The sequence below is a fragment of the Alternaria postmessia genome (genome assembly GCF_024291825.1).
Source record: "Alternaria postmessia strain BMP 2775 chromosome Unknown scaffold_33, whole genome shotgun sequence".
Taxonomy (NCBI): domain Eukaryota; kingdom Fungi; phylum Ascomycota; class Dothideomycetes; order Pleosporales; family Pleosporaceae; genus Alternaria; species Alternaria postmessia.
Genome location: NW_026260106.1, coordinates 284987 through 311520, shown reverse-complemented (window position 1 = coordinate 311520; position 26534 = coordinate 284987). Strand labels below are relative to the sequence as shown.

The 26534-nt window shown below is 51.1% G+C and overlaps 11 protein-coding genes across 11 annotated transcripts; 5 read left to right on the top strand and 6 right to left on the bottom strand.

Moving 5' to 3' along the window:
• Positions 1–187: 187 nt before the first annotated feature.
• On the bottom strand, positions 188–631 carry J4E82_006025 (uncharacterized protein; the record flags this gene model as incomplete). The annotated part of the gene is made up of 1 exon (XM_051732285.1): positions 188–631. A coding segment is annotated over one exon (444 nt), but the record flags the coding sequence as incomplete, so codon positions are not given.
• Positions 632–2663: 2032 nt separating this feature from the next.
• Positions 2664–4082, top strand: J4E82_006024 (uncharacterized protein; the record flags this gene model as incomplete). The annotated part of the gene is made up of 1 exon (XM_051732284.1): positions 2664–4082. One exon carries the CDS (start codon positions 2664–2666, stop codon positions 4080–4082), a length of 1419 nt encoding a protein of 472 aa, XP_051588075.1.
• Positions 4083–4536: 454 nt separating this feature from the next.
• Positions 4537–5385, top strand: J4E82_006023 (uncharacterized protein; the record flags this gene model as incomplete). Its single annotated transcript, XM_051732283.1, has 2 exons — positions 4537–4822; positions 4874–5385. 2 exons carry the CDS (start codon positions 4537–4539, stop codon positions 5383–5385), a joined length of 798 nt encoding a protein of 265 aa, XP_051588074.1.
• A 3694-nt stretch (positions 5386–9079) lies between these two features.
• Positions 9080–10507, bottom strand: J4E82_006022 (uncharacterized protein; the record flags this gene model as incomplete). Its single annotated transcript, XM_051732282.1, has 2 exons — positions 9080–10405; positions 10499–10507. The coding sequence occupies 2 exons, from the start codon at positions 10505–10507 to the stop codon at positions 9080–9082; spliced, it is 1335 nt and encodes a 444-aa protein (XP_051588073.1).
• Positions 10508–11204: 697 nt separating this feature from the next.
• J4E82_006021 (uncharacterized protein) lies at positions 11205–13062 on the bottom strand (the record flags this gene model as incomplete). The annotated part of the gene is made up of 5 exons (XM_051732281.1): positions 11205–12055; positions 12114–12273; positions 12323–12618; positions 12691–12877; positions 12928–13062. The coding sequence occupies 5 exons, from the start codon at positions 13060–13062 to the stop codon at positions 11205–11207; spliced, it is 1629 nt and encodes a 542-aa protein (XP_051588072.1).
• A 751-nt stretch (positions 13063–13813) lies between these two features.
• Positions 13814–14286, bottom strand: J4E82_006020 (uncharacterized protein; the record flags this gene model as incomplete). Its single annotated transcript, XM_051732280.1, has 2 exons — positions 13814–14173; positions 14272–14286. 2 exons carry the CDS (start codon positions 14284–14286, stop codon positions 13814–13816), a joined length of 375 nt encoding a protein of 124 aa, XP_051588071.1.
• Positions 14287–15107: 821 nt separating this feature from the next.
• Positions 15108–16889, bottom strand: J4E82_006019 (uncharacterized protein; the record flags this gene model as incomplete). Its single annotated transcript, XM_051732279.1, has 2 exons — positions 15108–16323; positions 16501–16889. The coding sequence occupies 2 exons, from the start codon at positions 16887–16889 to the stop codon at positions 15108–15110; spliced, it is 1605 nt and encodes a 534-aa protein (XP_051588070.1).
• A 607-nt stretch (positions 16890–17496) lies between these two features.
• On the bottom strand, positions 17497–18838 carry J4E82_006018 (uncharacterized protein; the record flags this gene model as incomplete). Its single annotated transcript, XM_051732278.1, has 4 exons — positions 17497–17873; positions 17922–18122; positions 18176–18335; positions 18407–18838. The coding sequence occupies 4 exons, from the start codon at positions 18836–18838 to the stop codon at positions 17497–17499; spliced, it is 1170 nt and encodes a 389-aa protein (XP_051588069.1).
• A 1558-nt stretch (positions 18839–20396) lies between these two features.
• J4E82_006017 (uncharacterized protein) lies at positions 20397–22133 on the top strand (the record flags this gene model as incomplete). The annotated part of the gene is made up of 3 exons (XM_051732277.1): positions 20397–20585; positions 20642–21028; positions 21099–22133. 3 exons carry the CDS (start codon positions 20397–20399, stop codon positions 22131–22133), a joined length of 1611 nt encoding a protein of 536 aa, XP_051588068.1.
• A 418-nt stretch (positions 22134–22551) lies between these two features.
• Positions 22552–23604, top strand: J4E82_006016 (uncharacterized protein; the record flags this gene model as incomplete). The annotated part of the gene is made up of 5 exons (XM_051732276.1): positions 22552–22637; positions 22869–22925; positions 22978–23077; positions 23126–23504; positions 23555–23604. 5 exons carry the CDS (start codon positions 22552–22554, stop codon positions 23602–23604), a joined length of 672 nt encoding a protein of 223 aa, XP_051588067.1.
• An 818-nt stretch (positions 23605–24422) lies between these two features.
• J4E82_006015 (uncharacterized protein) lies at positions 24423–26332 on the top strand (the record flags this gene model as incomplete). Its single annotated transcript, XM_051732275.1, has 3 exons — positions 24423–24824; positions 24876–25562; positions 25613–26332. The coding sequence occupies 3 exons, from the start codon at positions 24423–24425 to the stop codon at positions 26330–26332; spliced, it is 1809 nt and encodes a 602-aa protein (XP_051588066.1).
• Positions 26333–26534: the final 202 nt, after the last annotated feature.

Here is a 26534-nt window from a genome sequence, read left to right as displayed (position 1 = left end):
AGTCTCAGTTCGCGATTCTAAAAAATGTCTTGGCAGTCAATCAGGTCAGTTCACTACCTCCAGACTGACAGTTTGAACCGCAAAGATGAACTGACAACTGACTGATTGACTGATAGCAACTCTGATCTCGAGTGGTTACCAGTACAGTCTCTCGATATTCTTTCTCCTCAGGAATCGATCTGCGTACCATGTAGCGTGGAGAGGTCTGTTGCACACGCCAGTCCTTGGGAGAGAGCAAAATGCCAAGCATACAAGCGCTTTTGTTCGTCTGCAGTGAACAGCTGAGAAGGCCGATCCAAAACTTCTCAGCCGTTGTCGCTACCGTGGAAATATGCATAAGAACAAGTGGAAGTCGAATATTGATGCCAACATTATCAAGTGCCAATAACGGGCCAGGAACTGGCGCTCGAGCCAAATTTACACAGTTCTTAAAATCCAAGGGCGACTTTGCAAGCATCTCACCCTCAAGCGTAGGAGGTGTGTATTCTGGAAATGTCTTGTTCACAGAAGATATCGGTTCCCTAGTATCCAAGCCCCATGCTAGGATAGAGTCATCTTCATTGTTCTTCTTAATGATTTCCTCTTGTAGACGCACAAAAGCCTTGTTACCCTCCCCGTACAGCAAGGGCATATTGATGTTGAATAGCCCCATCAAGCAATAGGCCTGGTCTTCTTGCCGAGTGGTTTCACGGTATGACGCCCACGACATCTTCTTTGCTACACAAAAATCATCAAGGGTGTTCATCCAGGGCGACTGTATTATGCCACTGCCTAATACTTCTGAGTCGACTCTTGTGATTTCTGAAATCTTACGTGCCAGCTTCCGCCGACTTCCAACCATTTCCCAACTCTTATCATAGAAGACCACGTCGGTCGGTGCGATCAATTCCTGCAGCGTCCAGCCACGGGTGAACCAACGGCTATCGGAGAAACTCTTTTCGAAACTAATCGCGGAAACATCCTCAAGAAAAGCGTAGCACTTAGAAGATGATAAGTACCATCTGAACATGGAGTTGATAGCCTCTGAAAGCTCTGCGCTGGAGCTCTTGTTAATGCAGCACGTGTCCACCCATGCAAAGTTTAGCCTGTCGCGCAATGCTTGCTCGCAGGTGCATTTGATCTTATAGTATCCAGCTTTCGTTCTCGTTGAAGCTTGGTGAAGGGGCAAGTCCGAAAACAACACCTCTTCGCGGCCCCATGTGTGGGACAATATTGCGTATTTTGGGACGGAGTTACCAACAAATTCCTCCAGCTCGAGGGTCTTGCAGTTGATGAGTCGCATTGCTGAGATGAACGCATCGAGGGTGTTCTTTATATGTAGAAAGTTATGAAGCGTTGCTAGAAGAAGACAATGAGAAGGCATGAGGTTAAGGTTTCCCCGCTTTGAAGCCTTCTGGGCTGCGTGAAGCTGAGTAATACAGTCACATGTTTCATGTTTGCGCATGCGTCAATCTGTGTGAACACCATCAGCAGCTTGTTAGAGCTCACCTCATGCTTCCCATTCAGATCAGTTATTCGCACTGCAGCCATGATCGCTGTGTTCACCTTAGGTAGTGTCCTGTTCGGGTATAGCGTTTCCGTGCGCTAACATCATGACCAGATGTTCTTTCTCCAGCACAGGTGGGCTCCTGTGTCGTTGATCGCGGAAGGTTCGGTCGACATGTCAGATATTCAAGAGGCTGGGGATCGCGTCGACTTAAGTGGAGCGATCTGCTCAATGACCAATTGGAGGAGATCTGACGAAGGTTGAGCTAGAAGAACCGCCACCCCACCAAACTGGATGCCTCACAACTTGATGCAACAAACACAGCCTACCACATCCTCTGCCGCGCACATCTTTCCAGTAACACGTGGCCTATTGGCGTCGGCTTGTTAACCAACGATCGAACCGAATGCGATGTCAGAGGAAGGGCACGAACAGTATTTGTTTCGTGGCAAAATCTGTTCGCCTGAGCAGGTCCAAGTATGCTGTAGCATCTATTCCTCAGTCACATATGCCGCGCATGGTCTATTCGATTTCTAGCTATTGCGGATGGTGTCACTGCAACGATGCCGGCGCTCGACGACGCTCAAGAAGAAGATGTCTGCCTAGTGCGGTGCAGCAAGTACGGTAATCTTCTAGAAATTTCGTCACCCATAAGTGCAGATGTGATTCGGGAATTGCGTAAGCATGGCTATCAAAATCATTCGAGTACTGCTATCGCAGACATCGCGCCATATGCGACAAAAAGCCATATCTTTCTAGCTTCGGTCTATGGTACTTTCTGGTAGTCACGCTCTAGACGGTGCTATGGGACAGAAATATTATTGTCTCTCATACTGATCACTCGTCTGCGACAAAGCAATCACAAACAGACCGACACACTCTTCCAGGTCATACACCGCTCATGCATTGCTAGGTCCCTTCCCCTGCTGCCACTTTGCTCTCCGCAATTTCGATGTTATCGTCGCCGCTTCCCAAGAAGCCAAAAGCTGCAGCCGAAGGTCTACCGATCGAGCTTTGGACGCTTATATGCCACTCGAGGTCTTCATATTCAGACGGAGAGGAGTTCATCATTGACTTCCTTGGTCTTTCTAATCTCCGCCTCACTAGTCGAGCGCTAAATCGGAAAATCTGGGATGCATTCCTTCAACGGCATTTCGCATCTTCCAAGTTCAGCCTAATGCCACAGAGTCTGCAAGACCTAAAGAGGTTGTCGGAAGACGAGCAGCTTCATAGATACGTTCGAGAGCTGGAGTTTGGCCCAGAGATATTGAACACGAATCTGGAAGTGGACCTTCAATACATCAAGGAGCAAGGGGAGGAGCCTTCTACCGGTTATCCACATCCTGAGAGCTACATTTACGTGGATTCTGCCCGCCCAATTTGGCCGATAGTCAAGCTTCCAAGACCGCTGCGTGAAGGTGTTACCAGCAGAGACTCAGAGTCAGCAATGGTTGTTCGATGGAACAAGCGAGGTAGTTATGGTCGCTGGCTTCAAAGATACGGAGATACACTGAAAAGATTAGTTGAACGCCAAAACCACTTTCGAGCTGGAACCGGATATCTCCGAGAAGCCATTATAAAGTTCCCGGCACTGAACAGCATCAAGATCAATCCTCGTCCAGTAGGTAATTACTACGAGCAGCGCTTTGCTGAAATCATAAAACGGAGTAGGGGTACCACGCCGCTCTTCCGCGAACTTGGAGCACATGAGCTCGAATTAACGACCGACACCGCTCCGTACGGTTCAGAGTCCATCTTGGAGTTCAGCCTTGACGGTCTTCTCTTCATGGAGTATTACGCAGAGATCAACATGCTGGAAAACCTCTTCAATGTCTTGAGCTCGGTTGACTTGGGCAAGTTTACTGTTGATCTGACGATCACCGCAGCGAACCTTCTATCTAATGGCAAGGTCTTTGACATCAGTCACAGAACTTGGACAGCCATGGCCCCCCGTGTACGAAGCCTCACGTTCGACTTCGCAATGAGCGACATGAAGATCTACCAAGTTCCCCCACTGTTAACATGGATAGCCGAGATGGTACAACCCACCCGTGCGGTCGAACACTTTTTCTGCCGCAATCTCTTCTTCGGGCACTTTGTATTGCGAAAAGTCTTCGCGCAATCCTCTTGGGCAAGTCTTCGAACGCTGCATCTCTTCCGATGTAAAGCCCATAGCCGCGATTTGCTCGGAATGTTCCTTCGTCATCGTTCAACTCTGGAAGATGTAAGTTTGTCATGCGTCACGACTACTGGTATGAGCGCAACATCCTGGAAGAACATACTTGTTCTAATGAAGGGCATGGATCAACTTGATCGTGTCACGCTGGATCGGCTCGAACTACAGGGTGCTATTGACATGTCTAGCCTCTTGTCGCACCCTTGGAACTCCAAACCATCCACATGTTATTGCTTGAAGGCAAAAGGGCACGGGAAAATCCGTCACATGCTACTTGTCGCGACAGAGTGCATCATACTTATTCCAGGTCGGAAATCTACGGTTTGCGAAGTGCATTTTCGGACATTGCAACTTAACCAAGAGTACCTAGGGCAGAGCTCAGTGGGGTCTTGGCAAAGCTCGTCCACAGACCTGTCTTAGACAGCTGTAGAATGATCACGTGTTAAGTGTAGGTGATGGATACACACTTAGTATTGAGTAATTCTACAAGCTCGGTAGCTTGCCATCTTCCCGTGCACGTTACAGCATCCAGCATATTTCAAGTTTCTCGGGCGCGTCCTTCCTTATTTATCTCAACATCCTACTTACCCATCTTTGCGTTAGCCGGGTACTACCTCCTCATAAGGCGTGAAATGAGAATAGCACCGAGCTGTCTAAACGCTGGCACCGGCGTTAGGAACTCAACGCTCCGGCGATACAACTTATCGGCCGATAGAGATTTCCTTTTCTGGTTAGCGTCGCCTCTCCAGGAACCCGACAGGGTCTTGACAGTCAGTAGTCTCACAAGCCTGCGCAGATATATAAACGCCATATACCGTATTTGAGTAAAGACACTGCCAGATCAACAGTTCATCAAAATAACGGCATCGAAACCATGGCCTCTCGAACTACTATCTTCATTACTGGAGCCAACACCGGCCTCGGGCTTCACACCGTGAAGGCTCTATACAGATCAACAAACATATACGACATCTTGCTTGGTGCTCGAGACTCGAACAAGGCTTCAGCTGCTATCGACGAAATCAAACAAGAGTACCCCAACTCTACGAACAGCATTGAGGGAATCCAAATCGACCTTCAGGATGACGCTTCGATCGCTCAAGCGTTCGAAACAGTCTCCAGAAAACATGGCAAGATTGATGTTCTTCTCAACAATGCGGGTACGAATGTGAAAACCTCGATAGACTTGTACCCAGACTGACTTCGCACAGGAGCGCAATTCGACCAGCAGGTACCCAAGGGCAACATGACAATAAGAGACATGTGGAACAAATCTTGGGACGTCAACGTGACTGGTACATATATAGTGACCGAAGTCTTTGCTCCGTTGCTTCTCAAATCGTCTCACCCACGACTGGTCTTCATCACCAGTGGCACAAGCACCCTCACAGAGCACGACAACTTAGCGATGCCCATAAACCGCTCCCCTCCCAAAGGCTGGCCCAAGGAATCCTTTGCAGTCACGGCGTATCGAGCAGCCAAGACTGGTATGAATATGATGGTGCTGGAATGGGCCCGAATGCTCAAGGAGGATGGCGTCAAGGTGTTCGCAGTCAGCCCTGGCATGCTAGCTACAGGTTTGGGTGGTGATCCCGAGGCTATGAAGAAGATGGGAGCAATTGATCCGAAGATTGGAGCGGAACTCGTTCGCGATGTCGTCGAAGGTCGCCGGGACGAGGATGTCGGGAAGGTGGTGCGCAAGAATAACGTTCAGCCATGGTAGCTCCAGAGCATCAGATGTTTTGGCTGTGTATTCGAATTGAAACGGGCCACAGCTTTGCGCTCCAGCTCATCATGTAATGTTGAAATCATTAGCATACGTGGTCATATCACAGAATTGCTCGATATCTATCAACCCGTTGCTTATGAAGTCGAACGGATCGAGCGTACTGAAAGTGAACTGGTCCTCTGAGTATGTATTGTGATTAGTGGAGTCAACAGGCCAGTCTGGGATTCCAAGTACTATGGTCTCCGGTGTTGTTTGCGGCTGGCATCCTGTTGCTGATCCTAGTGTTGGCTGTGTGAAAGCAGATTGCTTGACGTCTGTTGATTCTAATGTAAAATTTATCGCTCGTCCCAATCTTCTCGCGTCGATACTGGACAAGGATCTATCCACGCAAATAGAGTGAGCTGTCTTGAGGAGCAAAAGGGTTTCTTCCAACGTAACCATCATCGAACCCTGAGGGATACTTCTTCGACGATCCAAGTTGATATAAAGACAAAGAGTGCTCCCGCCAAGTAAGAAATCAGTCATCACGAAGTTGTTAAACATCCAGCTTACTGCTTGGAGACGGCCTCCAGGTCGAATTTCACAGTGAATGTCGGCAACACTCCTTACGATGCTACTGGCGGCCTGGGTGCATTGCACAATGCTATGAGTACTGCCACGTACCATGTACTTCAAGTGCAGGATGCATAAGCTTTTCAAAAACAGAAGCTCGAGAAAGAATCGACACATGACCAAGAAGGGTGGGTCAGAGGTGGATTCAGATACTGAACGCCATCGTAGGATGTTCGGGATTGTCGCATATGCTTTTCTCGCCTCCGTTTCCAACTCCATGATTTCCATCTCACTCTTGACACGCAAAGACAGCGCGGCTTGACATATTCTGGCGAATACAGGCATCAACCTATCTTTAACAATGAACCATAGAATTGGGGTTGGCTCACTCTCTGGTCGAGCTTGGGGAAGAATTTGAGTGTCGAAGTCGAAATCAGAGTCCAGTAAGTTTGAAGGAGACTTGGTATCGCAATTTTCGAGGATAATGTTATTGGGAAGCCCAAGTTGGAAAGACACCATGATATCCACCTGCTTGCAACAAGCCCAGAAGCGTCTTCTCATCTCGCCTTCGAAAACTGTGAACCTGCCGAAGGTATCGGGATCGCGATGGTATCCTAGTTCGTATGCATGCCGTACAGCCATACAGATGATGGCGCCACATTCGTGGTTGGGATCCAGACTTCTGAGGCTTTTGCAATGGGCGTACAGTAACAATGCTTCCGGAGCGTCTCGCTGCGTTTCATGATAATCGCCAAGCGCCAAAAGCTTTCCTGCAGCATTGTAAAACTCGCAGCTAGGTGTCTGCGCTGTCTTCTCTCCTGCTGCTCCTTCGTGAACTAACGCAGCGATTGAGAAGATAGAGAAAAGGGTACTCAGCCAAAATGCTGAGGCTGCTTGAAAGTGTTCAACTTGAAAAGTATGGTATTCTCGTTGGAACTGTCTTGTATGAATGAAGGGTTGCACAAACGTGCCACTTCCGAAGTAGGTTTCCAGAAGGTGATCAGCGTCCTTCTGCAATGGCATATATTGTGACAAGATGGCGCCTTGCGAGGATGCACTTGGTAAGCCGAGAATGCTCTTACTGACAACGTCGTTTCCGTCGGCGATCGACTCTTCAAGGCTGGGCTCATCAACCGTCGCAGGTAGTTCCAAGCGCAGCTGGTGGATGCTTTCCATAACTTCTTCCACGACAGTAGGAAATTGGTTCTTCGGCAACCCCAGCTCACGACCACTGGACACATGGGCCTGTTGACCAGTGGAGTTGGAAGGCAATCTCGAGCTATGTACTGGCTCTGACGCATCTGTTGCATCCAGCAATTGAATGACCTTAGCTTCAAGATGTTGCAGTCTTTCCTCAATGGCCGGCTGACCACGTGCGCGTGACAATCCATTGTAAGAGCAGGATGTGCCGCCATCTCGCCTGACACACCTACTACAGGGCCGGTTCCTGTCGCATCGGAGTTTAGAGGCTTTGCAATGATCGCAAACTAATGTTGGTCTTTGGCGCTTGACAGGCTCTTTCTTTCCCGCTCGCTGTTGGCGTGTACTATAAGCCCTGAAGCTGCCGATGGATTGTGACTTGTGAGACATGGATTGCAAATGATTTGACATGTATAGGGTTGTTATTGGCAGATGAGACAGGAGTGACGTGGTGCTAGCACCTACATTGAAAAGGTGGGGAGCAGCCGGTAGCTCCGATGACCGCCGTAAGGGGGCGCGTACCGAGGCTGACGGCTTAACGACCTTAGCGGCCCAATTCAACTATCTTTTCCACTGCAACTGCCTTATCAATCACCTGACCTTACTAGATTCCTACCACACTTGCTTCATCACAACACTCAACAGCACCTCCCTTTGTTTCCAGTCCCATTCCAGTAAGTCGTAGTCACGTATCCTCCTCGCTCATTCTTCTTTTTTTCTTTCGGCCAGCAGCATGCCATGCATAAGACGATGGAGAAGAGAATCGCAACGGTGGCTGCGAGACCTATCAAAATGGCTTTTCCGTGGCTGCCATAGTAGATAAATTCGTTGTTGCCAGCGGTATAATCGCTCCCTACCTCCAGTGTGGAGATTGGGAGAATGGATGTTGTGAGCGTTGTATCTGCCATGGTGTCTCTGATGTAAGATGGTTGCTAGAATATTATGAGTCTCTGTTCAAGATCACTAGAGGCGAAATCACATACATGTTTTTGACCTCAATATGGTAATTTGAGCTGTAGCCTTGCTTGGTGCTAGTGGGCAATGTAAGTATGCGAACTCAGCCTTAGTATAGAGGAGGCTATCGCATGCTTTTAATCGCACATTAGAACACTTGCGCGTATCATCTCTACACCTTACCTTCACTCGACGTTATACAATGTCTCCTTAATACTCCATGTGCTCATCTATAACGTGTTGAACCCGCCAAATCAAGCTTACTGAGAGTACAGTGGTATGCCACAAAAGGTCTTCCATTGCTGCAACGTGACCTAGTCCTGTAACAGTGGCTGATCTTGATGTGGGAGCCTGTTCATAGCAACAAGGAGGCCTCTCTTAGCATTATTCGACTTCTCAATGCGTAAAGACTTGCTAAAAAGGACTTGATAGCCGGCCCGTCGATACTTACACAAGCGGGACCCTGCATGAAAGTATAGAACACGTTCTGGTAGACTCTTGAATATCTTCGCACGACTGGGCTTCGTTGATAGGTGTGTGAGCGTGGAGAGAGGTGATGAAGCGGCTGATAATTGGTTTCTCGTCAACTCAAGAGAGCTGTTTCTCAGTCTCACTGACGCGATTCTCACTCCTCGTTATCTTACTTCTATATAAGGTTCTGTAAGTACTGCCTTGTAGTATCCGTTTTTTGCGTTCCAATAGAACGGCTGTCACTTCGCACAGCGTCGCACAAGCATGGCGCATCGACGATACATGTTCGTGCGCCGCGCTTGTGAAACTCGTCTTTCAAATACTCAGAACATAATATTGAGACGATAGTTCTGATGAAACAGCGTGTTCAAAGAAAAAGTGCTAAGGGTGAAATTCATAATGTTGATGTGAGTCAGTGACGAAAGGTTAGTTGTATTATTTCGCACCGTATTAGATCTACATGTCTATCGTACAAACTAGATATTCAAATGCCCATGACTACCCAGACGAACTACGAGTTTGTTGACAACCCATGACGGTGTCCTTTCTGTATGTGAGAGCCCTCCATCTCAGCGATAACAGCCGTCATATCTCCTCTATTGCCCGGTCCAAGCTTCGACGGCAGTACAGGATCAGTATGCAGTTCGGCCACCCCATTACCACCACTGGAAAAGGTGTCGCTTCCAAGCTCACTTATCGGGCTCGTAATCTCAGCGCCGTGTAGCTCTGCCGAGCGTGTTGAGCGGAGTGGTGTATTCGTACCAAGTTCGCTGACTGGACTTCTCATTCCTTCGGTGCGGAGATCAGCACTACTCATCCGGCTGGTAGGTACTCCAGATGGGGTGTTAGCATGCCAGCCTTGCATTGTTGAAGAAGCCGAAACAGGTGAGGCCGGCGACGGTATGCTCGGTGCCGTGTGAGATCCCAGTTCGGGATATCGAGAATCCATGTTACTACCATGACGGTGCAGATGTGACTGTTGTGCTGGGCGGTAGAATCGCGAGCTCTCATTACCACTTCCGCCGCGCATCTCCGGTGGGTTCGGATAGCCATTGTGTGCAGTTTGGGGGCGTGGCGGTGGCGGTGCGCTTTCGCTATGTAGTTCGGCTTTCGAGTGCTGATGCATTTGTGGACCGGCTTCGACTTTTGAGTGACGACCAAAGCTTGAATCATTCTCGATAACTGGAAGTTTGGGGTTTGGACTAGTATTGCGAGAGGGCTCCCAAATGTCTGCGGATGAAGCGAGAGAGGCTCGGTGCTTACGGCGACGCAGGAAGAAGAACACAAGGCCGATGATCAGAGCAATAGCTACAGTGCCGCCCGCTGCTATGCCGGCAATGGAAGTCGTACTTAGAGTCGGTTCTGCAGCATGAGTATTTGTGGGGACTGGCAGCTCAGAGTTGGAGATCGTGATGTGAACATGCGACTGGATAGTGACGTCGTTCGGAGGGATAGTATTGCTTGGAGCAGGAGCTGCAACAACGGATGTAGGTTTTCCTTCGTTCGTAGAGCTAGGTGCTGCAGCTGGCGTCGAAGTCGCGGGTGGCGGCGATGGCGCTTCTGATGACTTCTCCGTCTCCGAACTTGACGATGCCGAAGTGCTGGTCGATGGTGATGGAGTATTCGACGTAAGTATCTCAATAGTGGTCTCATACGTTGACATCGCCTCAAAGCTAGTCGCCGAATCCTTAGTACTCGCTGCAATACTACCTGATGGCTTTCCCGTGAGCAAATCTTTATAGTTGAACTCATTACCCCCATAGTTAAACTCATTTTCGAAGTAATCTTCGTGTGTTCCTTTGCACGCCGCCTTGAACATGTTTACGTAGTCTATGGCCTATGGTTAGTAAATCCTGATTCCGTGTTGTGTATAAATCAAAGGCTTGCCTTGTCGGTCTGTCACACTTGGACAAGCGTTGAGAAGACATACACCATACATATTGAAGTGTATGTGAACAACGTCGGAAAGCTCACAAAAGCCTTCGAGGTTATCGGCACAATTGCCATCGAGGACCTTTCCTTCTCCAATGAGACATTGCTTCTAACATTAGGGTCAGTAGAAGAGTCCATTGGAACGATCGTGTGGCTCTTGGGCCGTACTTACAGTGCAACCAGGAAGCGCTAATGGTGGCTTCGCAGCGATGCAGAACTTGTCACGCTCTTGAGCAGCGACGCTGCCGAATAAGAGCAACAAGATGGAGAAGTACATATCGAAGATCATTGCAGATCGCTGGAGATCTGGATCAAGAAACCGACCAAACAAGACGGTAAAAGATTCGGACTCACGACTTCTTAAGTGCAAACGCCCCATGTTTGCTCTTCCACCGACTACCGACTGCCCCAGCCCAACGAACACTCGTCCCCTGCTTCACCTTACACAAGCACCGGCGGAGCAATCTTAACACCACTTCACAAACGGCCAACCACATGAACGCGCACGTAATGCTATTTTCGTACTACCAGTTCGCATGCACTGCCTCAAGTGTACGACTTGGTTGACAAATGTATGTCTAAACCAGGTTCGTCACCCAACGGGCATCCGCAGGACCAATCTCACAAGTCTCTGAGCTACTTAGTTGAGACAAGTGACCAGTGGGAAACGGGAGATAACGTTGAGAACTCCAAAACATGCAGTCTCAATAACGTGCACTCCTCCGAATGCAGTCTTCTTCATGCTCCCTTGTCCACTCACGAGACTGCGCAATCCCCCAATCGCTTGTTGCGTCTTGTCCTCGCTGCCGCTGCAAATCTACCGTCTCGTCGCCGTAGCTGTTCCGGCGGGCACTATATCTACTCATCGAGTCGTCATCAGAATTTTCCTGATTCGGCGCTGTCTGGTAACCTCGATTCTCGTTGTCAGGAAGCTCGTATCGACTGTGATCACGACTGTATTGCCGCCCATGTCCAGTGAACTTGTCGTCGCCATACTCCGACATGTTATAGTCCTCGGTCTTTGTGCCATATTCGCGAGGTGCAGTGCCGTAACCATGAACGGGGTGTACGTCCATACTCCGCGGCGAACCAATGAGTGTGGCATCGTAGACCGACGCGTGGTACGTGGAAGTGTCTGCGCCGCGGCCTGCGCTTGCAGTGTCACGACGCGACGCGAACTCAGGTATCGACGAATCGCTGATCAAGGTATTGATTCTCATCGACATACCTTCTGGATTCGTAGCGTCTTGTAGTTTCGCATTGTCCTTCTTAAGCGTGTTGGCCTTCTTCCTGGAATCCCACCAAAGCTTTATCAAACCAGCGACGATAATGAGGACGACGACGGCTGCGGTGACAATGCCTCCGATGGCTCCACCAGTGAGCTTAAAGGGCTGGCGGGCACTCTCAGAGACAGAGCCATTGGAGTCGACGGGTGGGACTGAGGCAGGCGTTGCAGAAGGGAAGGTAGCTGGAAGATACGGTTCCCACCGCTTCGGAATGTCAATTAGTTCCTTGTTAACCTTCTTGCAGTGGTAGAAAAGGCTGTCTAGGAACTCTGGAAGGAAATTAGCATTAGGCTGTGTGCGGATTTATGCTTGGAAAGAGTGATTCACCTTCTCTTCCGATATCGCCATAACAAGCGTCTAGGACGCATTGCTGGTCGAACTCGGTGTTTTTCTCGAGCGAGTTGCTGACTTTGCAGATGCAGTCAAGATCACCAGTGTTACATGACGGTTCGCCCTGTGGCTTCTTGGTCATGCATTTGTCGGAAATCTGATGGCCATTAGTGGGTGAACTTATGTTAGAAGCTTAGGGAACATACGCCGCAAATGGGGATTTGCCCATCAGCAGGGTCCGTCGGTGTTGGCATTGCAGAGGAGATTGTATTGGTGGTAGTCTTCGTAGACTGCGTTGTGGATACGTCTAGCGATGCTGGAGAGCTAGTTGCACTTGTGGCCTGAGTCAATGTACCCGGTTGAGTAGACGTAAGAGATTGAAAGCTGACAGTAGCGGTAGACTGTGGGGGTAGTGGTTGATCGTACGGAGTCCAACCCGGAGAAATGTCTATTAAGCTCGTACCACGTTGCTGGCAGGCTGCTCGATACATAGCGAGAAACTCTAAACAATTGTCGATTAGTACTCTCACTCACTCGCCATTTCCCTCACTTGGTGGCGGAGCACGGTACTCACGCTTTCTCGCATCCGCGCCGTTGCACTCTTGCAGTACACAAGAGGCGGAGAAGTATTCGTTGTTGGACAGTGTGTTTGTGTATTTGCAGACGCAAGAAAAATAAGCAGCGATATCGTAATCATACTGTTGACAGTAGAGCCATTTGGGAGCGTCGGACGTGTTTTCCGACTGGCACTTTGAGGAGATCTGACCTCGTTAGCTATCACGCGTCTGCGCTGAGTCTCATAACGACTTACTTCGCAGAAGTAACCCGGTGCCGTCTCCATAGGGAGAAGCACAGAGCTCGACCCAGTCGAACTTGGAACATCCATAGTCGAGGTATCAAGAATGACAGGAGGGGTGTACCCCGGTGGATTGTTATTACTCGCCATGATTGACTTCAATAACAGTGAAGTCCTGGAGATGTGACGGGGAATATCGATTGCTTCGCACTAGACGCCGTCCTTGCTCGAACGTCGCTATGTCACGGTGAGAGACCGTCCGTTAAGCGGACCGAGGTCGGTACCAGCAAACAATCTTGGAAGTTGTCTTCTATACCCAGGTAAGTGATGTTCAAAGAACCGCGAGAAGCGTGGGAGACTGCGAGGTTATGATCGACGAAGTGAAGTCTGACAGTACGTCCGAATCGCTGGCTAGACATGCATAGTCATGTACGTTCCACTTAATGCCCAGGTTGCGCATTGCTGTGAATGATTGCACTGCGAATTGTGACGGTGTAGCAGGGCAAACGCCTAGCTTCGAGCTGCTGCTTTTCGGGTCGTGGCAAATGGTCTTCGATCGCAGGTCTCTGGATTGTCAGCCAACAAGTTCTGGAAAAGGTCAATGCGGCAGAGATTGTGAAAATGAAATCGTCGAATTAGGTAAGTTGGTAGCTGGCAGTACTCTTTAATATGCCCTCGGATCGATAACCAGTCATATCCATAGAGACCCCAATTGAAATAGAACAAAAGAAAGCCCATCGGTCTATAGTCTGTACGCCGAATCCTCTTCCCGTCACTCCATGTTCGCATGGTATACGGATTTACCGTGGTCGAAAAGCCAGATTGCCCCATGTAACATGCCGCCTCTTGCGCATTCCATTTCTATCAATCCCTCCAACACTGTTTGTCCACAGCGACCTGTCTAGAACAAGCAGTCCAAGCAACAACAGCACGCCAGACCAGCGCACAATCCAGCGAACAAGCCTCCGCCGCCGCCATCGGCCCTCCTGTCATCTTGGTAGTAGCCGCCTGGGGGTGGCGGTCCCTGCTGGTATTGCATCTGCTGGCCTCCGTATCCGTATTGTCCTTGAGGAGGACCGTATTGGCCCTGTGGCGGTCCGTACTGGCCTTGGGGCGGGCCTTGTTGGTAGGGGTTCGGGCTGCCGCCGTAGTAGTCTGGCGCGCCGCCGCCCTGGTTGTAATATGAGGGCTGCATGCCACCGGGGGCTGGGCCGGCATCTTGGTGGGTTGGCGGAGGGTAGGCGGGTGGTGCGCCTTGGTCCTAAGGAATCATTAGTACTGTAATGGGTTTGCGACAGTAAAGAGATGGGTTGATGTCGCGCAATGCGACAAGAGGTGCTGACAGTTGTGGAAACGTACATATGGTTTAGACATGGTGGCGATTTGTGTAGGTCACAAAGAGTGTGGTGTAAGAAAGATGGGTTCCTCGGAGGACAAAAAGACTGTCACGTCGTATTGCTGGGCGGCGAAGCTGGGCAATCTCTCCTCAGCTGTCGATCGAACTTTGTTGGGCGTTTGCTTCCGAAGTAGATGGCGATCCTCCGAGAAGAAAGGTGAAGAAGGAAAGAACGAACGGAGTGTGTATAGAAAGCAGAGTATGAACAGGTAGAAGGAAGGAGCGACAGATGGTCAGAGTATAGGTAGAATGCGGAGTTGATCACACACCAGATGTCGCGGCGTACGAAAGAGGGTGGCTGAGCAGGCGTGGCGGATCGGCTATGCCTCATTCGTCATAGTTTCTTCCCATAGTCACCCGCGAGCGCGCATCGCTATACTTCCAAGACTCGTATTACCGTGTTATCCGGCACCATGCATATACTCTGCATCGTGGCTGGATTTGTTCTTGCTCTTAGTTGAAGCATGTGCTCCTAGGTCCTCGCCATGTACTTAAGACATACACGGTCTTTTTCTCCATTATCACATGAACGTAAAATAGTGGGTAATCTCCAGGGTACATGTTAGAAAGTCTCGGATGTCACGCATGAGGACGCGAATTTGTAAGAAGAAGAGCGCAGCCCCAGAGGGCCGCCAGAAACCAGTAGTTCTCTCCTCCAAGTCGGGGCAATGCCACCAACCCTAACGCCAGACTTAATGTACAATGCTCTACATTCCCAGCCAACGGCACCTTCCATCCGCGTCTCAATGGTATCATATCCACCGCCCTTGTCCCATTTCAGCCGTTCCAACAAGTCCTTCTATGACTGCACATCCACACTCTCGTTCGCCGGGGCCTGTTGCATCTCCTGGTCCTTGTTAGGGATGATAAGCTCCTCTTTTTGCTCATCGTCAACAAATTTCCTCTCGCTAACATGTTCACCCTCTTTAGGAGCAACCCAGACATTAGTTGTGTTCTTCTTTTGACCGGGCTCGTGCTTATACAAGCAGCGGGGGTTCAAACACGGGTTGAACTTGCACATGATGGCACTGTGGCCAAATTTGCAACCCTCCACTGTGCAGTCGGCGCCGTTGTGGCATGGCTTCGCAGTAGGGTGCTTGTAAGGGCAGGATGAGGGATCGCGGCAGTTGGGCCAGAACGCACACTCCTGCTCTGACTGGAACTTTTGACGCTGTGCGGGCGATGGGTGCTTGCCAACACACTTCTTGTTCTTACACGCCGCTCCAAAATCACACGTATCGTTCATGTCGACAGGTGTGCCAGGTGTCGCGGCGGGCGACTGGTGGACAAAGTGGCAGTCGGGGTTGCTGCATCGCAGGTTGAACTTGCACATGGTGGAAGAGGGATCTGGGCGCCCAGAAGGCATTTCGACGTCCATACCGCTGCCGTTCTCTCCAGCTGGGCCATCGGCCATAGTCTCGTCCTCGCCCTCCTTCTTCTGGAAAGTTTTGGCGTTCGGGTTCATGCCTCTGCCGCCCTGGTGTGACCGATCTATGCGTTGGTGTAATGGCTTCTTAGGTCCATTGCGGTTGTTGTGGAAGTTGGGGTTGACGAAGCCAGCTGGCTGGCCGCCGGAGAAGATCTGTTGCATCATCTGCGCCTGTTGCTCGTACATCTGCATGAGCGCCATTTGCTGTTGCGGGTTCAGGCCAATGCCTGGCATGTTGTTCTGACCGCCCATTCCCGGCATGGGCATTCCTGGCATACCGCCCATTCCCATACCATTCATACCAGCGTTGGTTTGCCCCATGTTCATGTTGGCATTGCCCATACCACGACCGTTGGCCATGGCTTCCATTCCGCGACCAATGTTCTGGCCTCGTGGGCCTTTCGGTGGATCACGGGCGTGTGCGTTCACTCTTCCAACGCCGCCGCCGGCGCCACGTACGCGATGTAATACTGAGTCGTTGTTGCGGTCCATGTTCTTGTTAAGCTGGTTAAGCATCCGACCGCCGCGCGCTGGACGTGCTGCTTGGGCGCCGCTACCGTTACGCATAGCCTTGGGACCTGTAGGACTGTTCACGGTTAGAATTTGTTCATTGTAGCACGCAAAGGATTGTAAGCGCAGAAGAGCCATCGCATGCTTTGCGTTCGCCTCGGATCGGCGTTCGCGCGCTTGCGTGGTCTCCTTCGAGCGATTTCTCGCACAAGTGGCTGCGCCAAAGCGGCGGGGAATTGGGGTGGTATCATACATATTGCCTTGACCTTCTGACGCGCCTTCCATGTCTGTATCTTGCGCTGCTGCCATGTTGTCGTTTGATGAGCCGTCCATCTGGTTTTCGATTGACTGCGAGACTTGTGCATTGCCGCCGCTCGACTGCTTCAGGTGCTCGATTTGCTCGAATAACCACTGCGCAAACTGCTGTGTCTCTGTGTTCTCCGGACCCAGGTCGAGCAAATCATTTGAGAGTTCTGATGCGACCTGCGCTTCGTTCTTGTCGTTGGCCAGCATAAGGAGAATGTACTCGAAAAGCGTCGTGTCTTCGCCGCCAGTCGTCCATCCAAACTCAGCGAGCTTCGGCTGGACTACCTGTTGCAGCTGCATCGCCAGAGGCGAGTCGCTCGAAAAATCCACAGCCATAGTGAGGGCGGACGTTGATGGGAGAGCTGTCGCGTGGATTCGAGATTGAGCGGTGGGTGCGAAACTAAGGGAGCGACGAGGAACGCGACTTCCGTAACGTATGACGTAAGGCTATCGCGAGTGCGTGTTCAGACGGTCGTAACAGGTGTTTCGTCAGTCGTGAAAGTGGTTGCGCGTTAGATGCAGCGGGTTGGGGCGTGGGTGGGTGTGGAGAAGGAAGTACGCAGTAATTGTCTGGGAGCGCCTGCTCAAGTTCTGCGCAATCAAGCTCGGCACTTGCCGCACCCACTAGCGCCCGTCTCATCCACAGCAGTATGCTTTCGCCACCCGGATTATATATCACAAAACAAGCTCTACATGAGTACAGTATATCGGTCTAGAAGATGCTATAACCTAGGTGGCGCTTCTGGCTCACTCACAAATGCGACAATTCTTCATCATGTATTGTGATGTCTTAAGCCAACAACTGCCGTCTCCTACTGTTCGACGTCTCATAGTTAGTCGCACACGGCATAGACTCTTGCTGTCATCCATTCAAGTTTGTTCAGCAAGATTGCAAGACGAAGTATAGTTCCGTAACAGCGTTCATACATTCAACTATATAAGATCACACCTGCGACTGCTCAAGCTTTAGGCGCGCTTCTTCCATGCGTTGGTCCTCTTTCATACGTAGCCTATACTGCTCTCGTATCTCGTCTGTGATAAGAATACCAGCGCCTTCTGTGCGACGTGGTGGGAGCTCTTCTTCACTCTCGTGCCCAGTTCTCGATATGCTAATGTTGCCCGAGTTCTTCTCACTGCTCTTCTCCCGGTTTTTAGAGCTGAGTATGTTTCTCAAGCCGTGACTTCTTGGCGCACCTTCGCCAGACCGGTTGGGTGACTGTCGAATGTACCCTTGGGTATCATAGGAGACGGTATCTGATGGCCGTGTACGGCGTTTGGGTACGACGGATGCAAGTACTGGACAGCAGCCGATGATGACAGCTGGTAAAGTGTCAGTTTGATAAGCAAGAGTAAGTCTGGCGACTTTACCTGTTGAACATTCGATGATAGTCCACATAGTCAGCCATTTCGGGTCTGGCGATCGAGGCTTTCCGTCCTGACCAACCTGCACGATGCGTATAGTCGAAAAAAGTATGCATACAAGACCGGAGGCGAACAGTAACCCGCAACCAATCTTCTTGGGCTTCTCCATTTGCAGATTCCAAATGAGCCGGATTGGGAGAAACATGACTGCAAATTCCGTTATTACAAGAAACCAGCATTTCGACGTCAACTGAGCATACCCATCATGTTCGTTACAGTGTCTACTGCGTACGCGTAGTAGAGATTTGCTGTTTGTCGGCGAGTTTCTTCGGGCGACGAGCACACAGCGCCCTTGTCGAAGAACGCTTTGGTGTCGTTACATGCTAGCCCAGGGCCTGTGATGATACAGGTAGACCATGTCTATACCAAATCAGTCAAGGTTTTTCGGGGGCTATGCGTGTAAAGACCCAACGGAATGAACCCTTACATACCACGACGCAGAAGATCAGTGTACCCCACCAGATGTATAGATACTTCTTGGGCATTCCAGAAAGCAGCTTTTTGTACAACGCCAACAGTGAGAACTTGACGAACCAGAGACATGTCCAGTACTCGATTCCGCTCTGCCACATGACTCTCGATGCGAGAATGACGTCTTTCATCATAGTAGGCCATGGCACAATGCGACCGAGTTGTAATTCCTGGATTTTGAAGAAGATAGGCGTGATGACGATGTAGAGGATAGTGAAAGCCAAGTAGGCCGCGAAAGCAATGTAGAGCAAGATGTCCTGCGCTTCGATGGGTTTGCGCCGCCACGCTTGCACACCAATCCGTGCAACAAAGACTGTCGATGTCATGGCCAGCATAGCGTAGTCTATCCGGAGCAGATCATGCTGCGAGATCCAGTCGGCGCCTGTCGACATCGCGAACGAAGACTGCAGGTTTTCAGGGATTCTGTTAGATTCGAGTAGACAAGGACAAACCCCAACAGGGCATATTTCTCGGGACGGATGTTGTGTCGCAACAGGACTGCGCTGTAGCTATCAAGATGGAAAAATTCTGGATTCCTTGGTCTTCGAAGCCCGACACTCTGGATTAAACACTTCGGAACTGGAACTTGCTAGATTTCCGGGTTAAGGTGCGTGTAGGGGTGTGGAAGCCTATGAGACGCATAGGTATATTGGATTACATGGGGTCCAACGCGTGTCTGAGTAAGGGGATACACAGATAGCGACCTCGATTTACCCAGTACACGGTTCCTGGTTCCTGGAATCTGGTATTCCGATCGTCTGCTTTCTCGCGACGTTGCACACTCTCGGTGAGAAACTCTCAGGGAGTCGGGATGGCCTTATCGAAGTGTTCATGAGTATCCTGTAGCGGACAAAGGCCAGTAAGCCCCCAAGAACGCCTCCTGGCTAAATAAACCTTAACAGCCTAGCTTGGGGGCGAACTTCTCCGCTCACGCTTTTCGAGGTGGTGACATGCGTATCGGCGCTATAGGGTCGGGAGCTGCACGGTGCCTGATATTTTAGCTAAAATGAACGTAGCGGCTGACATGCTTTTTCTGTCAATATCCTTTCTCCTTTCCAAGACGTGTTGTAAAGGCCATAACCCCAGGCTATCGCCTTGCAGCGCGGGTGTGGAGCAAACTTCGTCTAGGCCTCGGCGAGGTAAGCCACAGCGAGCCTAGCATATCGCCCATAGGTAGGCCTAACGGACTCTACTGCGTTGTAGACCTAAACGGTCAGGACTTCGATAAGTTTGTCCACGGCAACAGGTATACTCTCGAGGAATTGCACGTAGTGGTATGCCGGATAAATAGATTCAGCCATCGCTCGTATACATAGATGCAGGTGGCGGGTGCGAAAAAGGTGTCTTGCGGTTGGCGGATAGTAGTGTACAGCTGGCGTGGTGGCGTTCATGCGGCATTGGCAAAGACGCAGGAGCGGCACGGCTGGCTCTTCCCTTGTCCACTCTGAACACCCACCCTCGGACTCTCACTTGGCATGGAATTCTTTTGCATCACAACACGCGCTTAGGTGTGGAGTAGTGAACAGCTGCATGATTGAGGCACAGTAATCCAAGTCATTGGAAGCGACGCGTCTATCCGCAGAGCCATGTGTACATAAGCAAGACGTCTTTTCAGCTCCCACCGATGTTGGACCATCTTGAAATTGCCATGCAGCCACATCAGGTCCCGGATGTCACTACCATGCTAAACTTTTGCCACGGCTCGACTCGCGACAAGAGACTAGCTCATACCCCACAAACTTTGGCCTTTGCTATCCACTAAGAATGCGACCAAGCTGCCTTCTCCGTCCGCTAAGGTCTACACCTATAGGCCCCGTCGGACGAGTATGGACAGCACGCCCCTAGGGGCACAACCTACATTAATTGCAGTGGCTCCCTGCACCTCAGTCACTGGCCCACACACTCGGTACCAGCTTTCTCCATCATCCGGCATATTCCGTTGACGCGCAAATGGGGATCACGAAGCTTATGTTCGCTGCTTCGATAAGCGCCTTCGCGGCTGGTGTGCTTGGAAGCACATTCGAGCCTGTCGACTTCAATGTAACGGAAGCGCTACTCGCCAACGGTCTCGATGTAACTGCTATTCCTGGCCTGGCAGGTCTGGCGGAAAGATCTTCGTCTGGGGCTTGCTCCACAGCTGTAAGTCTACACGATCGTCGCGATTGACCTGGGGTCATTGCTAACCCTGGATCTAGTGCGCAGCTCTTCGATTTACGTTCGGCAACGGGACTGTGCTGTCAGAAGGAAGTGCAGCGTACGACAACTTCACCGGCGACTATTGGGCAGCTCAGCAAGCCGCTGTAGACCCATTTTGCGTGTTCAAGCCCAGCAATGCCAAACAAGTCTCAACTGTTGTGCTCTTGTCTCGATTTACGCAGTGTCCCTTCGCTGTGAAAGGAGGCGGACATGCTGCATTCGCAGGAGGATCCAGCATCGAGGGAGGCATTACTATCGCCCTGGAAAAGCTCAACGAGAGGAGCCTATCGTCAGACAAGAAGATCGCTTCCGTCGGTCCAGGTAACCGGTGGGCCGATGTGTATCCTTGGATAGAGCAGTACGGACTTGAAGTCATTGGCGGCCGAGTACGTTACCTTCCCTACTTGTTCCTATGCCCCAGTTTTCACGTCGAGCGGCTTTTCTAACCACATGCAGATCTCTTCGGTTGGTGTTTCTGGATTGACTCTTGGAGGAGGTATCTCCCACTACGCGAATGCTTACGGATGGGCTTGCGACAACATCGACTCATTCGAGGTTGTGACAGCCTCGGGCATCATCGTGAATGCGAGTGCCGCCAAATACTCCGATCTTTATTGGGCTCTTCGTGGAGGTGGCAACAATTTTGGCATTGTCACCAAGTTCAACATGAGGACCTTCGTCCAAGGTGAAATGTGGGGCGGGCAACGTGCTCACACTGAGGATCAATGGGACAAAGTCTATGCGGCCTACTACAACTATGCCGTCAACGCAGAGAAGGATTTGAAGCAAGCTCAGATCGTGTCATTCGCACTCCAGGCCGGCATGAAAATTGCGGCCGAAGATCTTGAGTACTCCGACCCTACGCCATGGCCTCCTGTATTCGACGAATGGAAAGCCATTCCAGCCATCATCGACCAAACTGCTATTGCAAACATGTCGACTTTGGCCAACCAGCTTGGTGCGGGAGCTCCGGATGGCGTCCAAGAGACATATTGGGACCGCACCTTCAAGGTAGACAAAGACATCTTCAAGGCCTTCATCGACATCTTCTTCGATATGCTGCCCGCAATCCAAGACGCTGCTGGAATCCTACCTGTCCTGTCTTTTCAAGCAATCACTGTCCCTGCAATGCAACATATGCAACAGAATGGCGGAAATGCACTTGGACTTGATCCCAATGATGGTCCCATCTTCATCTGTAACCTCGCCATTCTCTGGACGGATGTCGCGGACAACTCCCGTATCATGTCTTTCAGCAACAGCCTGTATGAGCGACTTGTCGAGGAGGCGGCAAAGAAGGATCTGAACTCCGACTTCATTTACATGAACTACGCATCACCGTACCAAGATGTAGTCGCTAGCTATGGGGCTGCCAACAAGCAGGAGCTGAAGAGCATCTCTGGCGTTTACGACCCTACTGGCGTCTTCCAAAAACTTCAGCCCGGCTACTTCAAGCTTGAGGGAGCACCGTACGGAGCGTTTCCAGCGTAATTTATATAGTAGTATGGTTCCGTGAAATATAAAATTGATCATGGCGGACAACTAGCTATCCTTTCACGTGCCTGTCTCGTGGGCCCTTTCCCGATCGGTCGGACTGAAGTGCCCTTGCCATAGGTTTCCGAGAGGAGCATTCAAACAAACAACCCTTTTGGCAACAGGTACACCATGAGGATCAGTGTTTCCTTGTCTAGCACTGATCGCAAGGATCTCCCAGGTGTCGGTGAACGCTGACGTCCGAGGGAGCGTGCCAAGGCGCTAGTCCAAGCGTTTGCTGAGCTGCCTCCAGTACTTTCTTGTCCGCTTGCGACCTTCTATCATCAACCACATCCGTCACCGTCACCCCCAACTTGTCTCGACCGCAAGTTTCGTATCACTTTACATACCCGATTCACGTAACTAGAAGACAAACATGTCTCGCGGCGGCGGCACCACGCTCTACGTCACCGGCTTCGGCCACGGCACACGCGCTCGCGACCTTGCCTACGAGTTCGAACGGTATGTCTTCCAACGCCTCGCCCCAGCCCGATCGCACGCGCATCGTCGTCCTCCATCCTAAACCCCGATCCCGCATACTCTCTCTGCCCCTTCCTCGCCATGGCGGTCACACAAGACGTTGCGCGACGCTACTTCCTCCTTTGCTGCCACACCCGTGCGCGTCGATGACGACCTGCACCTTCCTACATTGCACACACGCTCCTTCGAGACAACGATCTGACAATTCTAAAGCTACGGCCGCCTCGTCCGATGTGACATCCCAGCCCCCCGTTCAGCTTCTTCTAGACTGTGAGTTGGCCCTCCCCAGCAGCAAGAGACCCAGGCTCTAACAGGCCAGCAGCTTCGCCTTCGTCGAATACGAGTCTCGTCGTGACGCCGATGACGCGTACCACGAGATGCACAACAAGCGCATCGGTCGCGATGACTTGTTGAAGATTGAGGTATGTCAGAATAACAATAATGACGTGGGTCTGTCTAACAAGCTATAGTGGGCCCGTACGCCTCCTTCGGCATCATGGCGATTCGACTCTGGCCGTGACCGTCCCCGTGGTGAGCGCTCTGAGCGTGGCGGTGACCGCGGCGACCGCTCCGACCGTGGTGATCGTGCAGACCGAGGTGTTCGCTCTCCTCGCCGTCGTAGCACCTCTCCTCGTCGCGAGCGTGGAGCTTCTCCCCGAAAGGATGACCGTCGCGAGCGCGACTATGACCGCCGTGACCGTGATAGGTCAAGGAGCCCTGTTGACGGCGACCGCGAGATGAAGGATGTCCGCGATCGTGAGGATGACCGTGGCGACCGTGACCGTGTCGATCGCGATGATAGGCGCGAGCGTGACCGCGAGGCTGAACCGGCTGGTGAGCCCCGCAAGAGTAAGTCAACCGAACCCTCTTATAACGAATCGCTCTGATTAGCCATCTAGTTGACTCCCCTCCTCCTCCTGCTCACGAAGACCTGGACGTGGCTGAGTAGAACTGAGCTGCGTTGCGTCTAGCAGGCAGCATCTGGACTATTGTCACTGTCTGCACAAGGCTAGTATTGACACGAGTGCTCAAATTGATTCAAGCACGGTGTTTTGTTGATGGGAAAATGGTTTTTGGGATTTGTTATTTTCACAAGTGGAGGCTAGATTTACTTCTATGTCCTGCCACGACATTAATGCATTCAGCAGTCGAAAAGCTCGATTCGGATCTTCTTTGGCGAACGGTTACGGCGATTACCATTCGATTCGGACTTCTCGCCTTGTTTCGGTCGATCGGTCGATATCGATGCGGTTCGAGTTCCTTGCCTCCTGTACACTATTCGGTCGGTCCGTAGCACCTCGAACTCTTTCAACCTCACTTTCCCCCTTCGATCCCCGTTTCGATGTCACGTCCACGCTACTTCCCCGACGCCCCCATCCCGATGCGAAATATTCGATATCCAAGGTTTGTATATTGTGCGCATAGTAGATAGCCTTGTTCCTTCGTGATCGTGACCTTGTATGTATATTGTAGCCTGTGAAATACATTCCCTGAACATTGCGCGCGTCAATCACATGCGTGACTTTTCATGCACCTCTATCTGAGTTTGTCGTAATGTTTGCCCGCTACTTACAGTCAACGCTCCGTGCATGACATCGCAGGTGCATAGGGCTGAATCAATGACGGCAGTAGCCATCGATTGCGGAGAGCAAGCGGTCCAAGCTCGGACATTTTCCCGCAGGAACATCAATTGAACCCTCCGAATGTAACTTCTTGGTCGTCGTCGCAACGCCCTTCCAATAGATCTTGCGACCAATTGAACCGGCAATGCGGCTCCAGAATGTCTCGCAGAAGACGTTGAAGACCGTTGCCGCGCGCCCCGCGCTTGCATGCCACGCGCCGTCCCCATTGCATCCGCATCGGCCACAACTCGCATCATCACAACGCCTACTTCTCCGCGCCACAGCACAGTATGCCGTTCGCTACCAATCCTCGTACCCGGAGCGCATAGCTATTCTAGGTGGGGGTATAGCGGGCTTGTCAAGCGCCTACTATGTTGCTCGGGAATTCCCCAACAGTAAAGTGGTTGTGTTTGAGGCGGGGAAAGACAAAGGTGGATGGATCAAGAGTCGCAGAGTCGACGTTGTAGATTCCGAGGGGAAGAAGGGCAACGTACTATTTGAGCTGGGACCCAGGACGTTGCGAAATGCTACTGTCACTGCGGGGTTGGTATGTTTGAGCATGTCTACAGCAGTAGCTCTGCTAATAGCGTGTGTATAGATTCAAGACCTCGGTCTCGTTGACGATATCACGTTCACGAAGCGCACCGAACCTGGCGCAAAGAACCGCTTCATCTACTATCCCGACCAACTCAACCGCCTGCCCTCCGAGCGTCCCTCCCTCGCAGACTTCTTCTCGCTATGGCGGACTGGCATAATGAGTGGTGCCTTTGGTATGATCACAGAACCAATGAAGCCAAAGCGGCCAGACTCCATGTCCGATGAGACAGTTGGCTCGTTCCTCGCACGGAGGGTGGACAAGAGGGTAGCAGACAACATTGTCTCGGCGGTATTCCACGGCATCTATGCGGGAGACATCAACCAATTGAGTGCCAAGACACTGTTGAGCATGGCATGGCAGTTGGAAGGACGATACGGCAATGCCCTTGGAGGCTTCTTCCGTATGCAAAACGAAGACCCACGACCGGAGCAGGTCACCCTCGTTCACCCATACGACCGGGAAATAGCGAAGGCCATGAATGAAGAGATTGACCTGGACCTGGATTTTGCAAAGAACCTAAAAGACTCTGCTATGTTCTCATTCAGGAACGGGTTGCAACAGATGGTCAGGGCATTGCTGGATACTGTGGAAAGCAAGGGCAATGTTGAGATCCGGACAGAGGCGCCCATTCAGAGCTTCAAGCCCCTGAACGAGAATGGGAAGCTGGGCGTCGATATTGTCTCTGGGGTAAGTCCCTTTTCTTGAATGGAAGCTACGCGAGTACTGACAGTATACAGAACGAAGGCTCGACATCAACAGAATCGTTCGATCTTGCCATATCCACCCTCAAGAACGATGAGATAACCCCCTACGTCACAGTCATGACGGTGAATCTCTACTACCCCAACGCGAACCTTCTCCCTGTTGAAGGTTTCGGCTACCTCATCCCACAATCCATTCCATTCGAGCAAAACCCTGAGCGCGCCCTAGGCGTAATCTTTGATTCATCTGCTGTCAAGGGTCAGGACACAGCCAACGGCACAAAACTTACAGTCATGATGGGCGGACACTGGTGGGACGGCTGGACAGAATTCCCCAGCGAGGAGGAGGGTCTGGAAATGGCAAAGAGCGTCCTGAAGAGGCACATTGGCATTACAGAAGAGCCCACTGCACACATTGCCAACCTCTCCCGCGACTGCATTCCTCAATACACACTTGGCTACGCTGACCGCATTAAAGAATTCGCGGAAGGCATGTCCAGTGAATTCAAGGGGCGGTTACGTGTTGTAGGCGCCCAATTCAATGGTGTCGGTGTAAATGATATCATCACCGCGGCGTGGCAGGTATCAAGAGGATTGAGGGGAGAGGGCTGGAAAGGAAGAAGTTGCGGATTGGATAGGGTTATGGATGAGAGGGAGTGGACGGTGGTGCCTGCTAGCGAGATGGCGTATGTGAAGAAGGAGTTTGTGAATGTTGGTGGCTCGGGCATGGATCGCAGGGGTGATGGTGGGGTGTAAAGCTATCAACTGGTGATGAGGTGTATATATGGTGGTGCTGAAGGTGGAGTGAAGAGGTAAAAGCATAGAAATGTACAACATTGACATCTTAGCCGGACCGGTCTGGTTCTCGCGCATCTCAGAAGTGATACAACTACTCCCACGTATGGTTGTCAACTGTAGTAACTGTAGTCCTAACTCAGATCAACCTCTAGCACCCGAT